The sequence below is a fragment of the Pteropus medius genome, unplaced genomic scaffold (assembly GCF_902729225.1).
Source record: "Pteropus medius unplaced genomic scaffold, Ma_sr-lr_union100, whole genome shotgun sequence".
NCBI classification, from domain to species: Eukaryota; Metazoa; Chordata; class Mammalia; order Chiroptera; family Pteropodidae; genus Pteropus; species Pteropus medius.
This window is the reverse complement of record NW_024348533.1, coordinates 4,451,100-4,470,350: the sequence shown is the minus strand read 5'-3', so window position 1 is coordinate 4,470,350 and position 19,251 is coordinate 4,451,100. Positions and strand designations below refer to the sequence as shown.

Sequence of the window (19,251 nt, the reverse complement as noted above, 5' to 3'; positions counted from 1 at the left end):
CCATAGTAAGAGCCAATTTGTAGGATCTGTATCTGTTAATATTATTTCCTAAACCTCAAAAGTCTACAGAGTACTCGAAAAAACAGAGAGAAAGCGAGGTGGCCAATAGAGTGACAGCAGAAGGATAGTCTGTGAGATATGAGGGTTATAAAGAAAAAAGCGAGTGCGGCGGGCAGTGTTAGAGATAGAGATGAAACAAGAAAAGAGAAAATTGTTGAAATTGGGTGATAGGTACTTAGGGCCTCATAATACCATTCTCTCTATTTTAAATTTCCTAATAAAAGTGTTTAAAAAAACAAAAATTAATACAATTACTTTTAGTGAGATTAAAAAATTAGAGAATTTTGTAATGACATTGTAATTTTTTTGGAAAAAAAGTAAAGATCTATCAAATCTATATTATTAAATAGAAACTTTGATGTGAACTCACTTTAAACTATTTCTCTAGGGTAACTCAGAAGTGGGGGAACCAGAGACCTTCAGCACCACACACAGCCTTGGCACCCAGATTTGGCTCTTTTCTTTTACTCTTCACTGAAAAAAAAATTCAGCTCCCTGAACATTCCCTCACATCCTAGGGCAGGAAAAATTATAGCTAGTTCTGGAGTGTGAGTTGCTGCCAGGAAACAAGGATGCTTTTAAATATCAGGACAGTGCTGACAGGACAAAGGGGCCAGTGTAAAGGGGCTCCCACTGACAAGCAGCTACAAAAAGAGAATAATAGTTAGTGTTAATTGAAATAAGATGAGTCTGGGAAAAATTTAAAGCCATAATGACAAGTCAGCATTAAGTGTAACTCAAAGGTAATCTGACTCACACAGCTTGTTGCCCAGCCCAGCCGGTGCTTTGGAGCTGTGTTGTTTTGGATTTGTTTACTGTCTCCACAAGGAAGATGATGAGAATTCTTATGTTAGCTGAGGCACAGATCAAAATCCACTGGGAGCAGAGTGACAGGACTGAGTGAAGGTCCTGGCCTCCCAGAGTCCTGGGGCCACCAAGGAGGTCAGCTTGAGGGTGGGTCAGGAGACACTCTGGCAGTCCAGAGCTTGGAGTGGGGGCTGTGTTAACTCATCTCAAACCAGTCAGTAAAACAGGAAGGAAAAAAGAAATTGGGTCAGTAGAGGAACTAGGACAATTCTCCTAAGCGAGGTCCAGAATTCTTCCCTCTTTGGTCCTCTGAGTCTCTAAGTCCCATGGCTAGGCCGTGGCCTACCTTGTTGGGTGAATATATCTGTAAATTCAGGAAAGGTATATAAAGAAGTATGAAAGAGAGATAATAAAGAAATGGGCATGATATTGGTTTTTGTGTAAGTTAGAGGAATTGTTAACCTAAAAATAGAAGAGCTTTTCAAAGTGAGTGGCAACAAGGATTTATTGAGATTAATAAGAATAGCTATTCAGGAGGCATTGATTCAAGCAGAAACCCAAATAATGTTTCAATTAGGAGACAAAGACAGTGGGTGTTTAAGAGAAAGGGAACAATTACGTTCATAGAAGGAAGGCATTTCTATTGGTGCAGGTACCATAACATAGTGATGTTAAGTCTAAATAATGTTTTTAATGTTCGGTCCAGTGACATCAGTCCAGTAGTCATATCTTCTTTCTCGTTATCCTTGCAAACAGTTCTTTTGCAAGGCACAAGTTAGCTCAGGCCCATTCCAAAGGTTATTTTGCTATTTTAACATTCCAAAGATCCAAGTTTAAGAAGTGCAAGGTAATTCCTCTGGCATGGCAGCTCAGGGTCCATTTCAATCTGTAACTGACTGTGAACAATCAATTGAGATAACTCACTACCTTCGGACGAGCCCAGGGGCCATTTCAAAGCGGCTCCGTTTATATTATTGTTTACAGAATGCAGGTGGCCTCGCAAAGTTTTGCCATCACTGGGCTATTGGGGTCATTTAAGATGAATGTATGAAACTTTAAAGAGAATTTGATTTACTACTTCGATGTTTTATTTATTTGAATTTCAAGTGGCAGAATTGCTGGAAAAGAAGTTGCTTGTCACCTGTGTAAGCCTGCTTCATCATGTGTGCGAAAGCGTGAATGCCATTTTTCAGGTGCGGATGCAGACTGCGCTGGCAGAGACCACAACGTGTGCGTCTCTGCTGACATCTCTCCGACTCAAAGCTCTGGATTGGGGCTCCCGAGCGCCGCTGGGCTGTTCCTCTGAGGTTCTCGCTACCTTTTTCCCTTGACCTCGGGAGCCTGCTTCCCAACACACCTGCGGGGGTGTCTCACAGGCCTGAGAGCGAGGCCAGGCAGATGAGGGTGGGTGAAGAGGACGGCTGACCAGGACAACTCTGGAGACATCAGTGGTCATTTTGACCGCCCTACACCACCACTGAGGGCACACCAGACAGTGGGAGGGAGGCAGAGTAGAGGCCAGGAGGGTCCCCAGGTGGGACGCAGGGAGCTGGAAGGTAAGGCGCCACTGGAGGAGCAGAGGTGATTCCACTGAGGGCTGGGAGAGAAACCACTCAGGGTGGGAAAACTTCGACTCGCTCGTGGTGGTGTCTGTCGTGTGGAGGGATAGAGATTGTCATCGGCGCGGAGCTGGAGCGGCCAGGTTCCCCCCACCCGTCCACCAGAACCCAGAGGGTTGCTGGCAGAACCAGCGCCTTCCCCCGGCTCCCTGTTTCTTTCCCCTTCTCCGTCCTTCAGCTCCGTCTATTATTTCCTGTCCCGCACCCTTCCTTACCTTCTGTGACTTGTCGGAGCCTCAGTGGCCTCCCCTGTAAACAGCTTTGTTAGGTTCCTCTGCGGGAGACAGCGACCACAGGCCCAGACACAGCCACAAGAGGTGCTGTCGATGTGGTCACTGTCACCGCTCCCGCCCTTCTGTGAACACTTCCCCGGCCTCACTTCCACTATACATTTCTAACTCGTTCTTTCTTGCATTTTTAATATTTCGAGTGTCGTTGCGTGTCATTCCCGCATTTTGTTGCCTTTTAGTCGTCCAGGATTTAAGTCCTTTGAAGGCGGTTTCTCTTTTCACCACAGACTTAGAGACCTGGAATATTCTGGTTGAAATGAACTAGTAATGCATTGGAAAATATGGGAGTACAAATAAAACTATAATATGCACACATATGTGCACATGCACATACGTTCCAAGGACAAATGACTAAAGGAGACAAACACTAATCAAAGAAGCTCTGTGAAGTGGGGTAAAAGTCAGCTGATTGTTTCCGCCCGGTTTCGAACCGAGGACCTTTCGCGTGTTAGGCGAACGTGATAACCACTACACTACGGAAACAGACGATACCGCTTTTCTCCCTGACTCTTATAAGACCTATAGTCACATCACTGCCCAAGTCTTCTGGCTTCAGCCGTCAGGTCAGAGAGACTTTGAAAATGTTCCGCACCGGAATACAAATCTCGGTGTCCCCAGGTAACATTTTTTATCAAAGTGTAGAGTGCGACCCGTTAGTGAGCCGTTAAACCAGTCATGTCCAGCAATTAAAAAAAATAAAGTGAAAAAAAGCAGCGGGCTTCGCAGGAGGAAAGGTAAAATGTTCCGAAAGAGCAGCTTCGGGGACTTGAGACTAGTTAACTCTGTGCATAATTCCTATTTCTTCTAGGGAGACAGCTGTAGGGTTTAAATTTTCACATATATTGTGCTATATTGACAGTTAAAATCTAAAGGATTAAAAAAACAAAATGCATTTTAAAGTATGTGAGATTTGGATATATTTTTGTCAAAATGTAAATTAACATAAATATAAATAGGTAAAAAATAAAATCGATTCTACATATGTTTTCAAAATAATTATATATTTCTTATGAATCATGCAAAATTACCTATAAAAATAAAGTGGAGATTGAAGTTAATATCAAATTTTAAGTCAATGATATTTAACTAAAGCTGACAATTTCATTATTTTTGAAAATGTAATGAAATCTTTTAAGTCTTTTATAAAAATAAAACTCATCAGTCCTAGCATTTAATATCAAGAATTGTGTGAGGTTTAAAACATGTTATACGTAGATCTACATATATATGCAAATTTAAGAGTAATATCAATAGTTTAATATTGCAGAATTTTTTCTTGTCGCCAACGCTGATTCCTGTAGACCTGGGGAGGCAGGAATTGGAACAAAGGCTGAGTCCTAAGGAGGAGGGATCCTTGATACGACTGTGGCACTGAAGCCCCTCTTCACCAGATCTCAGAGCGTCAGGCCATCTTGTGTAGGTCCAGGTCAAGGTCACCAGGAACCCACAAGTAGCCCAATCCATGGACGCTTTGCTGCTTTCTCTTCCTAGCCCATAATTTGATTCTACCAACCTTTTTGCACATTTCAAGTCCCTTGGCCTCTGGAAGCTTCGATCCTGGCTTTCCTCATCTTCCAACTGACTCCTTCATCTACCCGAGGCCATCTCCCTGAAGAGTCAGATCCCCCCTCACAACTTGACACACCCTCTATCCCCGCTTCTGTAGCTCCTGCAATGACTGCTCTCTCCAAACTTCAGATCCACATGTCTTGGGCATTTCCTTTTAGACGTCTCCCAACCTGTTCCAGACTGAAATCATTACAGTAGTCCTCCCTTATTTCAGGAGGCACCAACTCGCTCTGGGCTCTGCCACCTCGCCCCTTCCCTAAAACCAATGGATAGTACCAAACCCTACATATTTTTTTTTCCTAGACATACATCCTTTTTCGCTTGAAGGAACACTTTACGGCTTCTTTGTGGCATATCCAAACTGTCTGCATCACTACTCTTGCACTTTGGAGTCATTATTAAATAAAATAAGAGTGACTTGAACACAAGTACTGTGATGCCAGGGACATATGATCTGGTAACCCAGATGGTTACTAACTGACTAACCAGCATATACAGCATGGATATCCTGGAGAAAGGGATGACTCATGTCCTAAACCAGAGGGACTGAACAGCATGAGATTTCATCATCCTACTGAGAACCGGGAGCAATTTAAAACAGGCATTATTTATTTGTGGAATTTTCCATTTACTATTGGGGGAGGGCACAGTTGACTGAAACCGCGGATAAGGGAGGGACCACTGTACTTCTTTCTCCTTTCTCAACCCCCACCCCCAATCCGCAGTCTCTGATCTCGGTTATTACACCAACTAAAGCAGAGATCCCCAACCTTTTTGGCACCAGGGAACGGGGCTCCTATGATAATCTAATGCTTGATGATCTGAGGTGGAGTTGAGGCGATGATGCTAGCTCTGGGGATGGGCTGCAAATACAGATGAAGCTTCCTTCTCTCGCCCACCGCTTACCTCCTGCTATGCCGCGGGAGTTGGGGACCCCTGATCTAAAACAGAAACCCGGGAGCTTCCTCCTCTGGCTGGGATACTAACGATGCGTCTAGCTCCTTCACCTGCTGCTGCCTGGCCCCTGTGCTACCGCCTTTTGTCTGGACTACATCCTTCCAGCCCCTCTCCCTGACCCTGAAACAGTCTCACTCTCCTCACACCCCATGCTCATGGTTTCTGTAGGATCCCTCTAAAACGTGAAACAGAGCGAGTCTCTCTGCCTCACCACCCAGGATAAAGACCAAAGATCCTACAGGAGTCCAAGCTTTTGCTGAACGTCTGAACTGATTACCTTGACTCCTTTGTGCCAAGGGCAGTGTGAGTCACTCAGAAGAGGATTTCAAACCGGGCCTGGCGGGAGGGGCTGCGTGCAAGGGGTGGAGAGGACAGAAAAGCAGGAATTGTAGCAAAAGCTCAGCGAGCCCTCGGTTTGTCCGCACATAAGAAAGAGAAGCCTGTCCACTTTGTTTTCCCTTTAACGAAAAAGCCAGTATTTTTTAAGGAATGCTTTCCAGTCCCGGTGAAGGTGGTAAAAAAAAAAAAAAAAGAACCTGAAACCACAGTTTGCCAACGAATCCACAAACATTTGTGCAAAACGAAATGTCAAGGTTGACACTCTTCCAACTCCAGCTTTAGACCCTTATGTTCCAAGATAAGACCATCGTGACCTTAACTTCTCAGGGACGGAGGAGCGAGGGCTGAATTAGCAACTCTGCCTATTTTACAAACTCTGTCCAGACTGCCCCCAGAGGGTGCCATGCTAACCCCATCCTGCCATGCTTCTAAGACCGAGCGACGATATCCGTCGCTTAGCAAGGTTAACAACCCAGCTTTTCATGATCAGCAGACTTCTCTGTGGTCTGCTGTGTATGTAGGGAGACTTCACCAGCAGGAAAATAGAAATGGGTTGAATTTGCAGGACTAAAGAAACGGTCAACAAGAACAATGAATTTCAGTAGGAATTAATGAATAATTTCGTAACCAGTAAACTGAAGATGGTCGTGTTAAGATGTTCCAAAATAAAGGATATTTTTATATTCCTTTATGTGTGTGGCGGGGAGGCGGCAGAGAATGTGGAGGCTGGAATGTGTAGGACAACATTTCGCAAAAGATCGACGCTTAAAATAGAGCATCAAGAGAATATACTGACGATGAGCACATATTTCTTAAGCAGACATCGGAACCAGTCGAAGCAGGGAGAGCGGGGCTCCTGAGCTCTACATCACCTGGTAAGGTGCTAGCATGTCGCAGGCACACGAACGTCCAGGGCAGATCTGGGGACCCACCGCAGCTTTGGGAAGTTGGGTGTCCTTCCTCCTAAAGCAGCTAGTCCAGGACACTCGTATGCGTCGCCGGTAAACCGAAGACTCCTCATCCGCGTCGAACGTCGGTGGGAGAATTTCAGCAGGCGAAATGGGGGATGTTTGTTCGCCCACAGCAACCCTCAACTCGCTGCTTCGCTCAGCTACTGGTGATTATCTGAAGAACTTACTGCCTTTGCATAGCAAGGGTTCGGTTTCCAAAACTAGCTGCGCCCAACGTGGGGCTCGAACCCACGACCCTGAGATTAAGAGTCTCATGCTCTACCGACTGAGCTAGCCGGGCACCGGCTAAGCGTAGTCTGTTCAGTCTCAGGAGATCAAAATTCATATACAGTGGCGTGGGCACACTTTTAAACAACTGCGCGAGGATTATGGAGCTTTTGCGTTCATGTGGCTCCGTTCTAGGCCCCTGAACGTGCAAGATGGCCGAGAGGGCTCCCGAGGGGAAGATCAAGAGATTAGCTGCGGCTTGAGACCTAAAATTTACATTGCGAGGCGACTTACGGAGGGCCCGCTGTGAAAGTGGCTCTGTTGAGCTTCACATGCTGACTGATCAAAAAAGAGATACAGCCATATATATGGCTTTCCCTCATTCTGACGACGATTTCGGAGGACGCTGAGATGAAGTTACTTTAGAAATGAAGATTAGACCAGCAAAAGCTTGTTTCCGCCCGGTTTCGAACCGGGGACCTTTCGCGTGTGAGGCGAACGTGATAACCACTACACTACGGAAACCGCTAGGAGATAACCTCTAACTGAGGACACTCTGAATCTACACATGGTGGGAAATTGCGCAGTTCAAGAAAATCGAAGCTGTTCCTAGACCGTGGGCTCCTTGCGTTGGCCTGCTGAGCTGCATTCAAATGTTGTGGCCACACTTCTTTGCCACAGCAGGGCCTGTTCCTGGTATGGCCTAGTATAGGTCACCCACGAGGACTCGTAGTTTTGGCACCCCTCCCTCCGCCCCGCCCCAAGAAGCACAGGTTCACTTGGAGTTTCCTGAGACGGGAATAAAATTCTCTATGCCCAACACTGGCATCACGCAGCGCCGGCACTCGCGGAGGGGTTTGTACAAGAATTACGGTCCTGTAACTTTCCCCGCTTTTTTTTTTTTTAATTAAATGACGTTTTTAAAAAGTATTAAGTATTACTTCTATCGCACAAATAACCTACTTGGCAGAGATGCTCTGGGTGCCACAACGGCGTCTTTACTAATACAGTTCTACATCCCGGATAGAATTCTCTCAAGTAAAATCAATGCCACAAACCCAGTATGAACCCCTGCTCTTACTGGAACCCATAAAAACAGATCTTGAGGCACTTGGGACGCGGAGTACGCGTGGTGAACAGCTCCGAAAGTGTTGAATCAATCGATGGCACTTATATCTTTTCCTTTAAAGTAATACATTGATTTGGTTCAAAATTCAAGGGATACAGAACGACATAAACAAAACTGTCTTTCCTATCCCAGCCCCTCAGCCTTCCCAGAGAACCTCGCTACTAGTATTCTTCCAGAGGCTGATGACAATAATAGACAGCTGAACCTAAGATCTATGTGCGAAACAACCCCGTAATCGTTTTGCATGACATTAACTCTAATATCACAAAACCCCCTGAGACAAGAACTATTATCTTTTATATGAGTAAACTCGGGACTATAAAAATGTCAAATACATTTGACATTCTCCTCCATCTTTTTTAACAGATGGTAGTACACACACTGAGTACCTTGCTTTTTCACTTAAGAACACATCTAGGATTCCTTTTTACAGCCAAAGAGTACTCTGTGTGAATGTGCATGCAATGACTTGTCACTATCCCTTTACTGATATATAGTGAGGAAAGTTCTCTAAATAATACGAGTGTGACTGGATGGCAGTTTCTAAAATGGGTGTGGAAACGCCAACTATAGCGCGGAGGGGGAGGGTCTGTGGTCCAACCCACCGCACTGCTTCAGGCCCCGCCCCCTGATCGTCCACGATGGACGTCCCAAATCCTCAAACAACTTCTGAGTCCTCTGCCTTAAAGGGCCGGAAATACTTAAGGGTGCTGATTGGGACCCGCCCCTCCGCTTCCGGCATCGGCTGTGGAGAGTCCCTGCCGCAATCCTCCGTGTTCGGCCGGTACGATGGCGCCGGGCCGATGCGGTCATAGCACCGAGAGCGGACGGTCGCAAGGGATTCCGCTGTCTCCCGAAGTTTATCCCCAGTGGCGGGGGATGGAAGGGGATGGTTCTGTTTCGTCTGCGTTCCCCGCTCCCCTGCACCACAGAGACGTGGGCCTCCATCGTTCTAGTCCTCCCGTCCTGTTCCCGAGTGCCTGCTAGAGCGTCTCCTCGCCGTTTCCTGTCGTCCAGGGGCCGGGGCGGGAAGAAGGGGGCGTAGCACGACTGCGGAGGGAACTCGTGAGCTTGGGTGGCTCTTAGGTGCCGGAAGTGTCGAGAGGAAGGCCGGAAGTGAGGAGGCGGAGCCAGGAAGTGAGGAGGGGCGGGGGTTTATGAGGAGGCCAAGGGAGCGTTGGGGCAGATTTGCACTCAGGGCCACCTGAGGGACTTGGTGGTATCGCTCAGCCCCGTTCCCTCCCCTCGCAGAGACAACGTTGTCGTCTGAGAGTAGGAAACTGTGGAAGAGTGGGTTGTCGAGAGAACATTTCTCTGGCTGCGCTTGAGGCAAAGTGGAGAGTCAGGGCTGGGGGTGGAGCCGGGTCGTCAGGGTGTCTGAGAGGGAAGACCCCCGCCCCCCAGGCCCCCACCAACCATCTACACTGGCTGACTGGACACTAAGATGGCTGCCGTTGCCATGGCACCCAACCCTGTGCAGACCCTTCAGGAGGAGGCGGTGTGCGCCATCTGCCTGGATTACTTCACGGACCCTGTGTCCATCGGCTGCGGGCACAACTTCTGCCGAGTGTGTGTAACCCAGCTGTGGGGAGGGGAGGATGAGGAGGACAGGGACGAGTTAGACCGGGAGGAGGAGGAGGAGGAGGAGGAAGAGGATGGGGAAGAGGAGGAAGTGGAGGCTGTGGGGGCCGGTGGGGGGTGGGATACCCCCATGAGGGATGAAGACTATGAGGGCGACTTGGAAGAAGAGGTCGAGGAGGAAGAGGAGGGTGTATTCTGGACCGGTGGCATGGGCGGATCCAACTGGGACAACATGGACTACGTGTGGGAGGAGGACGAGGAGGAAGATCTGGACTACTACTTGGGGGACATGGAAGAGGACCTGAGGGGGGAGGACGAGGAGGACGAGGAAGAAGTGCTGGAAGAGGACGAAGAAGAGGACCTAGACCCCGTCACACCACTGCCCCCGCCTCCAGCCCCTCGGAGGTGCTTCACCTGCCCCCAGTGCCGAAAGAGCTTTCCCAGGCGGAGCTTCCGCCCCAACCTGCAGCTGGCCAACATGGTCCAGGTGATTCGGCAGATGCACCCAGCCCCTGGTCGGGGGAGCCGAGGGAATGAGCAGGGCGTTTGTCCCAAACACCAAGAAGCCCTGAAGCTCTTCTGCGAGGTGGACGAAGAGGCCATCTGTGTGGTGTGCCGAGAATCCAGGAGTCACAAACAGCATAGTGTGGTGCCATTGGAGGAGGTGGTGCAGGAGTACAAGGTGAGAGAAGTAGAAGATGGGAGTATAGTGGGGGAGGAGAGGAAGTAGGAGGAGCTGGGAAAAGGAAGTGTCTTTCCACCAAAGAACCTCTTGCACTGGTGAGCTGATTCTCCTTATCTAAGCACTTATGCCAAGGTGGGTTAGTGAGAAGGCACCTGTACACAGACAAAGTAGACACAATGAAGAAGACCAGGGAAGACTGGCATCCTCAAAGGAAATTGGGCAAAGCTGGTGATGCCGTTGCACTGGGCTGTGTCTCCTGGGAAAAGCCACTGCTGTTTCACACTTCCACTGTCCTTAAGTGTAGGGGTGCAAATGATGGGCCTCTAGAGTTTTATCACCAGTCTGATTTTCCTTTGGGCAAATCTTAAGTCTCTTTGAGATGCTAGAGATGGGAAGAACATGGGGCTCAAAGAACAAGAAAAGGCTGTGAGGACCAGGAGCATAGTAGTGACTCCTAGCGTTAGACTCAAATGCTTTGCACTTGCCTACTAATGGGTTCCCCACCCACCCCACAATGTAGTTTAGTTCTCTCCCTGAAGACTTTTGTTAGGTCTTTATAATTCTGATGTACTGGCCAGAACTCCTTGCCTTCCTGGGGATTCACAAAAAAGGGAGAGAGTTTTAAGTCAGAATCCCTGGCTCTGCACTTACTCATTTGGGCAAGTCTCTATTTACTTAGCATATACGGGCACTGCGCTAAGCACTTTTCATGGACTATCATTTAAAACTCAGAACAACTCTGCGAGTTTATATGGTTTATATAACCATTTTACAGATTGGGAAACAGATTTAAGTAATATACCTAATATACCTATACATAGCTACTAGTAAGTGGTGGACATGCTTATGACATCCCCTCACCCCATACTGTTAATGATGTCATCACTATTTGGATGTCAGTTAGTTTAACTTCTCTGACACATGACTTCTTGGAGTTGGATTCTAGTTTAGTTAACATCTTGCCTCCTACTTCTGATCCTGACTTTTGGACACAGGTAAAGATTTGGCTGTGAGACTGCCAGCACAAATAGCACTACTTATTGAAGCAGTGGGACAAGGAAGAGGAGAGGGTAACTTCTATATGTTTGGCACAGAGCTTTTTTTTTGTTTCATGATTTGTGTTTACACACCTCCTGATTGCTACAGTAATCTCGTTTAGGTATTAGCATTACCCCAATTTTAGGATAACATGTCTGGTGCTTCTCAGCTATGAGTGGTATGTAGCTAAGACAAACCCACATCCCCTCCTGACAGGTTAACTATTCCTTCCACACAATGATTGTCAAATGTGGCTGATTGTTGAAATTATTAGTGGAGATTTTAAAAAGTACAATGGGCCCTACCACTAGAGATTCTCAATTAGTGACAGGTAGAATATCTTTAGAAGGCCAGCCTAGTGTGAGACTCACTGCAATGAGTAATATCACCTGCCTTTGGGGCTCCACATTATTAGGGGAGATTGTGAGCTCCTTTTGTCTCTTCTTTTTATATTCTCTCAGTTCCTGGTTAACTGTACCCGCCAAACAATGTGTGGTCACTTTGTTAACTTGATCCCAGGGTGGAATATCCATGGGCACCCCATCCCTTCTCCTCCATACTCCCCTAGCAAGACTTTTCTCAAGAGCTTCCGAAACTGGATTTTAATTTGTGTTAGCCGTATCTATTGAATGCCAGTCCAGTAGGGTTCTGCCTTTGGGGAGGTCACATAGACACAAATAATCTGACATTAACTGATCATCAAATGTAAATACATGTTTTATTATGTAGAACTAATTTGAGTGATTCTAACTTAGGCTATTTTACAGGCAGGTATTCCTTTCTGATACGTACACTAACACCAGCTTGCAACAGGGTTGTTATGTAGAAACATTTCTTTATTGAATAGGTAATAACACACAAATGGTGTATAAATAGAGTTCCAAAAATGTTAAAGGTCCTTGAAAATTTCTCTTAAATCATACTCTATTTGGATTTATGCTTATGAATTTTTGTGAACAATTTAGGAAAATATTAAATGGGAAATTTAAGCATCATAAATTCTTTATTAATAGAGTTGAAATTATTATCACTGCTTGAGAAAAGTAGAAAATAATCTCAAAGGGCAAAATTGTGTATAGTTAATGCTATTTTCATGTTATAGATTGATTGTAATATTATTACCATAATTTTTTCCACAACCATTTACCCTGTGCAACAACTGGCTTTTATACCCTGGGTTAGTAACCTCTTTAGTTCAAGGGTCATTATCATTGGCAGCTTAAGGCCTAGGTTGGGAATACTAGATAATATTGACTGATCTTTTGCTGCATGCCAGACACTGTGCTAAATATACTGTCCATGAGGTAGACCTGTTATTCCCAACTCCCATTGTAAGATGAAGAAACTGGAAACATGGCTTGCTTTAGGTCACCTGGCTGCATTCAGGTTCAAATTGGAGTCTAGGCTTGAGCTCATCTGTCCTGTGTTACCTCCCAAGGAAAAGGCGGGAGAAACACAGAAGTAGAAGACAAAAAAGGAAAGAGCAAGCAGGTTGGGCTTATCTCACCATTCTAGTCTAACAGTCCTTTAAAGGAGAAGACTCCTATAAATGATTGGAACACAGAGCACAAGTGCATATTTGCTGTGAAGGTTAAAACCTTAGGAGAGGTTTTTGTTTTCCATTTAGCAAGTAATTGAGTGGGAGAGAAAGCAGATGGACAGAGTGAAACATAGAAGTTAAAATAAGTAAAATGGAGACCTTGCCCTCAGCGGCTCCTATTCCTGGGGAAGGCAAACTTGTAATGATTGCAGTGTCTGGGAAGTGTCAGAAAGCTTGTATTCTTGTTCCTTGGACTCCCAGAGGAAATTGGGGGCAGGGAGGATCAGGGCCATGGTTAGGTAGCTTGGTTTTAAAGGAATAATGCATTGGGCCAAGTGGAGAGGAGCCTTCTCAAGCAGAGAACATCATGGATAAAGGTATGGAGTTATACTCAGGAAAAGACAAGTGTTACCTAAGTGTTACGTAGTCTGTGTAGAAAGAGTGGGTATAGGAGGGAAGGTTAGAAATGCAGGGGCAATGAGAGCCTCATATTTCACAAGTGGTGGAGAACCACTGAAGGATTTTTATCACTTGCACAAAATCATCAGAAAAGTATTTAAAGATGAAAGTTATGAGGAAGATTGCCTATGAGGGGGAAGGGACCCTAGGCAGGAATATTTATCTGGTACCAACCTTTCGAGATCACATCCGGGGTTTGTGGACATGAGTGCAGGCAGAGGGTTGGAGCCTTTGTCATCTTCTGAAGAGAAGGAGGGGGAGGACAGGAGTGTGATGGTTTTGATACTTGTGATTTAGATTAGGCTTTGAGCCCCAACCCACTACAGGGAGAATAGGAGAGGTAGGTTCTGAGGGTAGGTGCCTCTCACAGCCCAGACTGTTAATCTTCCTTTTACCATTCTCTCAGGCCAAACTGCAGGGACACGTGGAACCCCTGAGGAAGCACCTGGAGGCTGTGCAGAAAATGAAAGCCAAGGAGGAGAGGCGGGTGACAGAGCTGAAGGTGGGTGAATGTCCTGGACAGGTACTGACTGGCTCTCTGGTCAGGGCAGGGAAAATGGGTTGCCCACTCTCACAAGTGGTGACTAGGTCTCCAGAAGAGGGGCACTCAAAGCCTGAGAGAGGTAGACACCCGCCCAGGGTCCTGAGGAGGGAGAGACCTTAGGTTAGAAGGTGTGTACATTCCCAGGTTCCAGAGTTGGGTGAAAACAGGCCCGGCTGGGAGTGGTTGGGTTGGGTATCTGGCTCCGGGCTGCGGAGCAAGCTTATTACCCCAGACACCCAGCCCCACAGCCAGTGTCCCCTACCTCTGTGCCACCACACTGGACAGCACAGGGCAGAAGGGGACGAGGCAAAATTTACATCGCAGCTGTCAGACAACCTCCAGATCCCAGAGTAGGTGGCAGGTGGTAGACCAACCCTGAGCACAAGAGAGGGCCAGGATATTTTATGAAGGGGGAGGCATTGGTGAGTGTTAGCACTGCAGAGACCTAATATCTTCTACTCCAGTGTTTCTCAGCCATTTTTTTTTTATTGCTTACCTCTCCCCAAGGAGTATTTTTAGATATTTTTTCCCAATTTCCCACCCCTCTCCTGCCCTATTTTTGTAAGGCCAGCAGGCGCTGGGATGGTCTGGTGTTGAGCTCAGACCAGACCAAGCTCCTGTCTGACCTCTTCCCCACCCCACCGCCTGCCAACCTGGCTAGTGGCTGGGCCTTGCCACCTACACTTCAGGGACTCTGCTCCTGGAAGCTGCCAGGCACTGAGTAGTAGAATCCTAGTCTGAGAGTTGGGGGCGGTTATCTTGCCTCTAGCCAGCTGCCCAAATTGAGAATTTTGGGCTCCTAGGGTGCAGAGAAGGTATTAGGATCTGAGTGTCACCGGGACAGAGAGAGAAACTGTTCACGTACTTGGCCAGTCAGGACTTCCCTCCCCACTCTGGCCTGTCACTCTTTGTCCTAAGAATGTCTCTAGCTAATAATACATGGGCAAAAAGTGTGCCTACCTCCAGGATTGCCCTGCCCAGGGAAATGGAATAGAAGTGGACAGAAGTTTTCTCATTACATATAGAAGTACCTACATAATAATATCCTTGATTTTGCCTCTTGGTCCTTAAAGTGTAAAATATTATCTGGTCCCTTACAGAAAAAGTTTGCCGATTTCTGATCTGCAGTTGGATGACTTTCCCAGGGTCACTGGTGGTAGTTAGGACCCTAACTCCATGTCTTGAGTTCTGAATTTATTTATTCATTTAAAAAATCCTTACCAAGCTCCTACTCTGTGGTAGGCACTGTGCCAGGGTCCGAGGACCCTGTGACAGTGTGCAATGCAGTGGTGGAAAAAGATGTTAAAGGCACTCCAGTGTAAACATTCTAAATTGAGATCTTAGCCGTGAGGAGGGACGGTGGTATTTATGGGGGTGATTTTGCTTTAGATCTGAGGAGAGGGAAGCCTTCTCTCGGGGAATATGTAAGTTTAGAGTGAGTCAAGTTAGCATGGTGATCAGTATTGCGGGCAGAGGTGGGTGAGTTTTGGTCCAGTGTGCCAGGAGTGAGGCAGTGATGTCCGGTAAGGCCAGGAGGTGGGGAAGGGGACAGGCACCTCTTTCCATTCGGGATGTAGAGCTCTTTTGCCTTGCATTGAGGGGCAGCAGTTACAAAATGGAGGTTTATGTTTCTGTGTGTTGAGGTGGTATCCACCATCCCCTTTGCATCATCCCAGAGCCAGATGAAGTCAGAGCTGGCAGCTGTGGCCTCAGAGTTCGGGCGACTGACTCGGTTTCTGGCCGAAGAGCAGGCAGGGCTGGAGCGGCGCCTCCGAGAGATGCATGAAGCTCAGCTGGGGCGCGCGGGAGCGGCGGCCAGCCGTCTCTCGGAGCAGGCCGCCCAGCTGAGCCGCCTGCTGGCCGAGGCCCAGGAGCGGAGCCAGCAGGGGGGCCTGCGGCTGCTCCAGGTGAGCAGTGCCCCTTCCCTGTCTGCCCCCAGCACCCTTTTTGCTGTCAGGCAACAAATACCTGTCCAGAGCTGCCTCTTCTCACTGGGAGGAACCCCCAAAGACCAAAAGGTCTTTTGAGGCTGGAGAAAGTTACTGCTGAATGTGGCATGTGTGTGATTCTACCAAATGAAAAGAAAGAAGATTCAGTTGTAGGAGAAGGGTTTTAAATGGAGTTAAGGAAAAAGATAACCAAGACATATTGTGAAAGTTCTTTTACTGGGGTTGGAAGTTCTTTTCCTAGGCACACAACAGAATGAGTCAGGTGTGCAGAGGCACAGGGATGATTGAGATGGATGCAAGTTTATTGAGGGCCTTGAGGTGCTTTTCTCACTCCCTGTTCAAGTTCAGCCCTTCTCTGGCTGAAACCATACTGGGAGAAAGGATCCATCCCTGCGCTGCTGACTGTCTCTTTGTCTCTTTCTCCCTCTCCCTCTTTGTGTTTCTGTTATTCCCAGGACATCAAGGAGACTTTCAATAGGTGTGTTCCCACCCTTTATCCTTTGTGACCCAGTGGCATCTGGTTCCCACCCCTGCCTCTCTTGGCTGTCCTGCCCCTCTCCTTCCTTCCCCAGGACCCAAGTTTCTGCCTCCTGAATCTTCCTCTCCTTCTCCTAAGCTTCTGCTCTTCCTTCTGGGAATATCGTGGTCCCACCCCCTGCCTGGTCCCCTTCCTCCAGGTGTGAAGAGGTGCAGCTGCAGCCCCCAGAGGTCTGGTCCCCTGACCCGTGCCAACCCCATAGCCATGACTTCCTGACAGACGCCATCGTGAGGAAAATGAGCCGGATGTTCTGTCAGGCTGCCCGAGGTAGGGAGGTCACCTGTACGACCTTCCTTTGCCTTTCCCTTCACAGACCTGGGTTCTGAGGGAAGATAGGCCCCAGGGGAAGAGTGGGGGTTGAGAGATGGAGCAGGATTCAGGTAGGCCACCTGGAGCTTGAAGCCAAGAGTAGCTTCTGTCCTAGCCCAGGTAGGTGTCCTGGAAACAAGAGTGGGGAAAGGGGTGGTGCCCATAGGAACTTGAGCCTGGCCTCTAGGCTGGGGTGGGAAACAGAACACAGCTGAGGGTGGGGAATTGGGGAGCATTAGGAAGGGATGGACCTTGGAGTTGGCTGCTGATAAGAAACAGTCGGTCCAGCCTTGGCATATTTGTCTTCCCCTTCCCAAGTGGATTTGACGTTGGACCCTGACACGGCTCACCCGGCCCTGATGCTGTCCCCTGACCGCCGGGGGGTCCGCCTGGCAGAGCGGCGGCAGGAGGTTGCTGACCATTCCAAGCGCTTCTCAGCCGACTGCTGCGTCCTGGGGGCCCAGGGCTTCCGCTCCGGCCGGCACTACTGGGAGGTAGAGGTGGGTGGGCGGCGGGGCTGGGCGGTGGGCGCTGCCCGCGAATCAACCCATCATAAGGAGAAGGTGGGCTCTGGGGGGTCCTCTGTGGGCATTGGGGATGCCAGCTCTTCCTCACGCCATCACCACCGCCGCCGCCGGCTCCACCTGCCCCAGCAGCCCCTGCTCCAGCGGGAAGTATGGTGTGTGGGCACCAACGGCAAACGTTACCAGGCACAGAGCTCAACGGAGCAGACACTGCTGAGCCCAAGTGAGAAACCACGGCGCTTTGGCGTGTACCTGGACTATGAGGCTGGGCGCCTGGGCTTCTACAATGCGGAGACTCTGGCCCACGTGCACACCTTCTCAGCTGCCTTCCTGGGCGAGCGTGTCTTCCCTTTCTTCCGGGTGCTCTCCAAGGGCACCCGCATCAAGCTGTGCCCTTGATCAGCCTGCCACCCGCAGGGGCCCCTCTGGTCAGCACTGGTGGGGCGGGTGGTGGTGGAGGGTGGCCCCTAAGTTTGGGGGCTCAGAGGCTCCTCCTACTGTTACTGCATTGCTTCCTGCTCCTTCAACCCAGGACCCCTGCTTCTCCCTCTAGGAGCCTAAAGAACCCTCCTGGCCTCCAGCTTGGCCTCCTCTCACTTTTGTCCAACAGGTCTGCATGGGTCCCCGTAACAGCTGCCTGGTCTTCCCTCCCTCCGTCTGCCCAGGGCCTGCGTTTGAGTAGGGGAGGGGATACGTCACTTCATGAACTTCCCTTTCCCCACCCCTGCTCTTCAGCCTTCATGTCAGTTAGTTGCCAGGCTAGAGGGTTTGGGCAAGACTCATGACTACCCCCACTCCCATACCAATTCCATTTTCTGATACAAGTTTTGGCTAAGGGATTTGGAACCTTTTTTGGGGGAGGCAGGCTGCGCAAAGGGTAGAGCTGGATATATAAAAAACGTCTACTCGCCAGGGGAATAAGGGATTCTAAACCTCCTTTCAATCCCCAATTTCTACCTCCATAGACTGGCCAGAATTTAGCTTCAGTAAGATCTGGAATGGTCGACATGATTGAAACTACATATCATTACATCCCCCAATAAATTATTTTCTTCCCCAGCACTCATCTAGGAGCAAAGCTCACCTCACCCTTTTCACTGCCAGGCTCCTTTCCCTTGTTGAGTGGAGTTCCTTGTCAGTTTCCACCTTCTCATGTCTTTAAGTTCCCTCCACTTGGTGACCCCTGATGGGGAACCTGGAAACGGGTTTGGGTCCCCAGGAGAGCCTTGGGTATAATCTATTTTTCTAGTAACCCCTTGCCTTCTGTCACTTATCAGCTCTTGTCCTGCGCCCTGATGGCCCAGGTCAATTTATGTTCCTGGGGAAAAGGGAAATTGGGTTGTGTTGTGGAAATAAAGTTTATTTGCTTCTTTTGTGGAGTCCATTCCTTTTAGGTGAACAGAAACTAAGGATGTAACTTACAAGCCATTTTATTTCTTCCACAGTAAGCCATTCCCTCCGATAAATGAGATTGTACTCGTCATGTTTGGTGAGCACTGACTGGACATAGATCCTACCCAGTTTACTTAACTGGCACACTCTTCAGACTCTGCGCTTTGAGGCTTTAAGGCTATAGTTTTCCTGAGTCCGTAGCTCTCAAGGAAGCCCAGGACCTAGGAACATTACATACCGAAATTTTTTTTACACAAGTGTTTCTAGTTGAAATCCCATAAAGTTGAAGCTTAAGCCAGAGAGACCTTATTACCATTAGGAGTCAAGGGAAGAGGAAATGAAATGCAGACTACACTTTAACTTATGAACACCTCCAGTCCACTCTCCACAATTTTTAGTCCTAATTACGGAAGGAGTAAAAAGGAACTGCTATCAAGCAGCAATTCTTCTCTTGAGTTGCCTTACCTTAAATAAAAAAATGTGTATTTTAACAAGAGACCCAACTTAATGTAGACTGCACTAACCTGATGAATTTGTTTCCTGCATTGTAACTCCCTTTGGAGGAATGATGCATCTTTGTTCAATTCCTATGTGTTGAGAATTGGACCTGAGGATTCTGCTAAATCTAAACTGATTGCAGCCCCTGTAGAATAATCAGTCTCTTTCCTTGAGGAACAATCTCTGCAGGTTTAAAGGAGGCCCTGAGACTGAAACATTGGACAGTGTGACGAGGGAATTCAACAC

General features: G+C 48.0%; 1 protein-coding gene, 1 long non-coding RNA gene and 3 other non-coding genes across 10 annotated transcripts; 1 reads left to right on the top strand and 4 right to left on the bottom strand.

Moving 5' to 3' along the window:
* Nucleotides 1–1,354: 1,354 nt before the first annotated feature.
* Nucleotides 1,355–2,850, bottom strand: LOC120616598 (uncharacterized). The gene is made up of 2 exons (XR_005656633.1): nucleotides 2,702–2,850; nucleotides 1,355–2,517 (listed from the first exon to the last, which is right to left on the bottom strand). It is a non-coding gene; the product is annotated as an uncharacterized LOC120616598 (long non-coding RNA).
* A 336-nt stretch (nucleotides 2,851–3,186) lies between these two features.
* Nucleotides 3,187–3,259, bottom strand: TRNAV-AAC (transfer RNA valine (anticodon AAC)). The gene has a single exon. It is a non-coding gene; the product is annotated as a tRNA-Val (tRNA).
* A 3,560-nt stretch (nucleotides 3,260–6,819) lies between these two features.
* Nucleotides 6,820–6,892, bottom strand: TRNAK-CUU (transfer RNA lysine (anticodon CUU)). Its single transcript has one exon. It is a non-coding gene; the product is annotated as a tRNA-Lys (tRNA).
* A 379-nt stretch (nucleotides 6,893–7,271) lies between these two features.
* TRNAV-CAC (transfer RNA valine (anticodon CAC)) lies at nucleotides 7,272–7,344 on the bottom strand. The gene has a single exon. It is a non-coding gene; the product is annotated as a tRNA-Val (tRNA).
* A 1,324-nt stretch (nucleotides 7,345–8,668) lies between these two features.
* Nucleotides 8,669–18,488, top strand: TRIM41 (tripartite motif containing 41). 6 transcript variants are annotated; one of them, XM_039880171.1, is made up of 6 exons: nucleotides 8,669–10,211; nucleotides 13,658–13,753; nucleotides 15,439–15,702; nucleotides 16,200–16,222; nucleotides 16,422–16,549; nucleotides 16,910–18,488. In XM_039880171.1, the coding sequence occupies exons 1-6, from the start codon at nucleotides 9,393–9,395 to the stop codon at nucleotides 17,512–17,514; spliced, it is 1,935 nt and encodes a 644-aa protein (XP_039736105.1). In that variant the 5' UTR covers nucleotides 8,669–9,392; the 3' UTR covers nucleotides 17,515–18,488. The 6 variants fall into 6 exon arrangements, 5 of the variants coding, with proteins under 5 accessions (XP_039736105.1, XP_039736106.1, XP_039736108.1 ...); XM_039880172.1 differs by having other exon boundaries at nucleotides 8,670–10,211; nucleotides 15,472–15,702; XM_039880174.1 differs by lacking the exon at nucleotides 15,439–15,702 and having other exon boundaries at nucleotides 8,670–10,211.
* The last annotated feature ends 763 nt before the right edge of the window (nucleotides 18,489–19,251 follow it).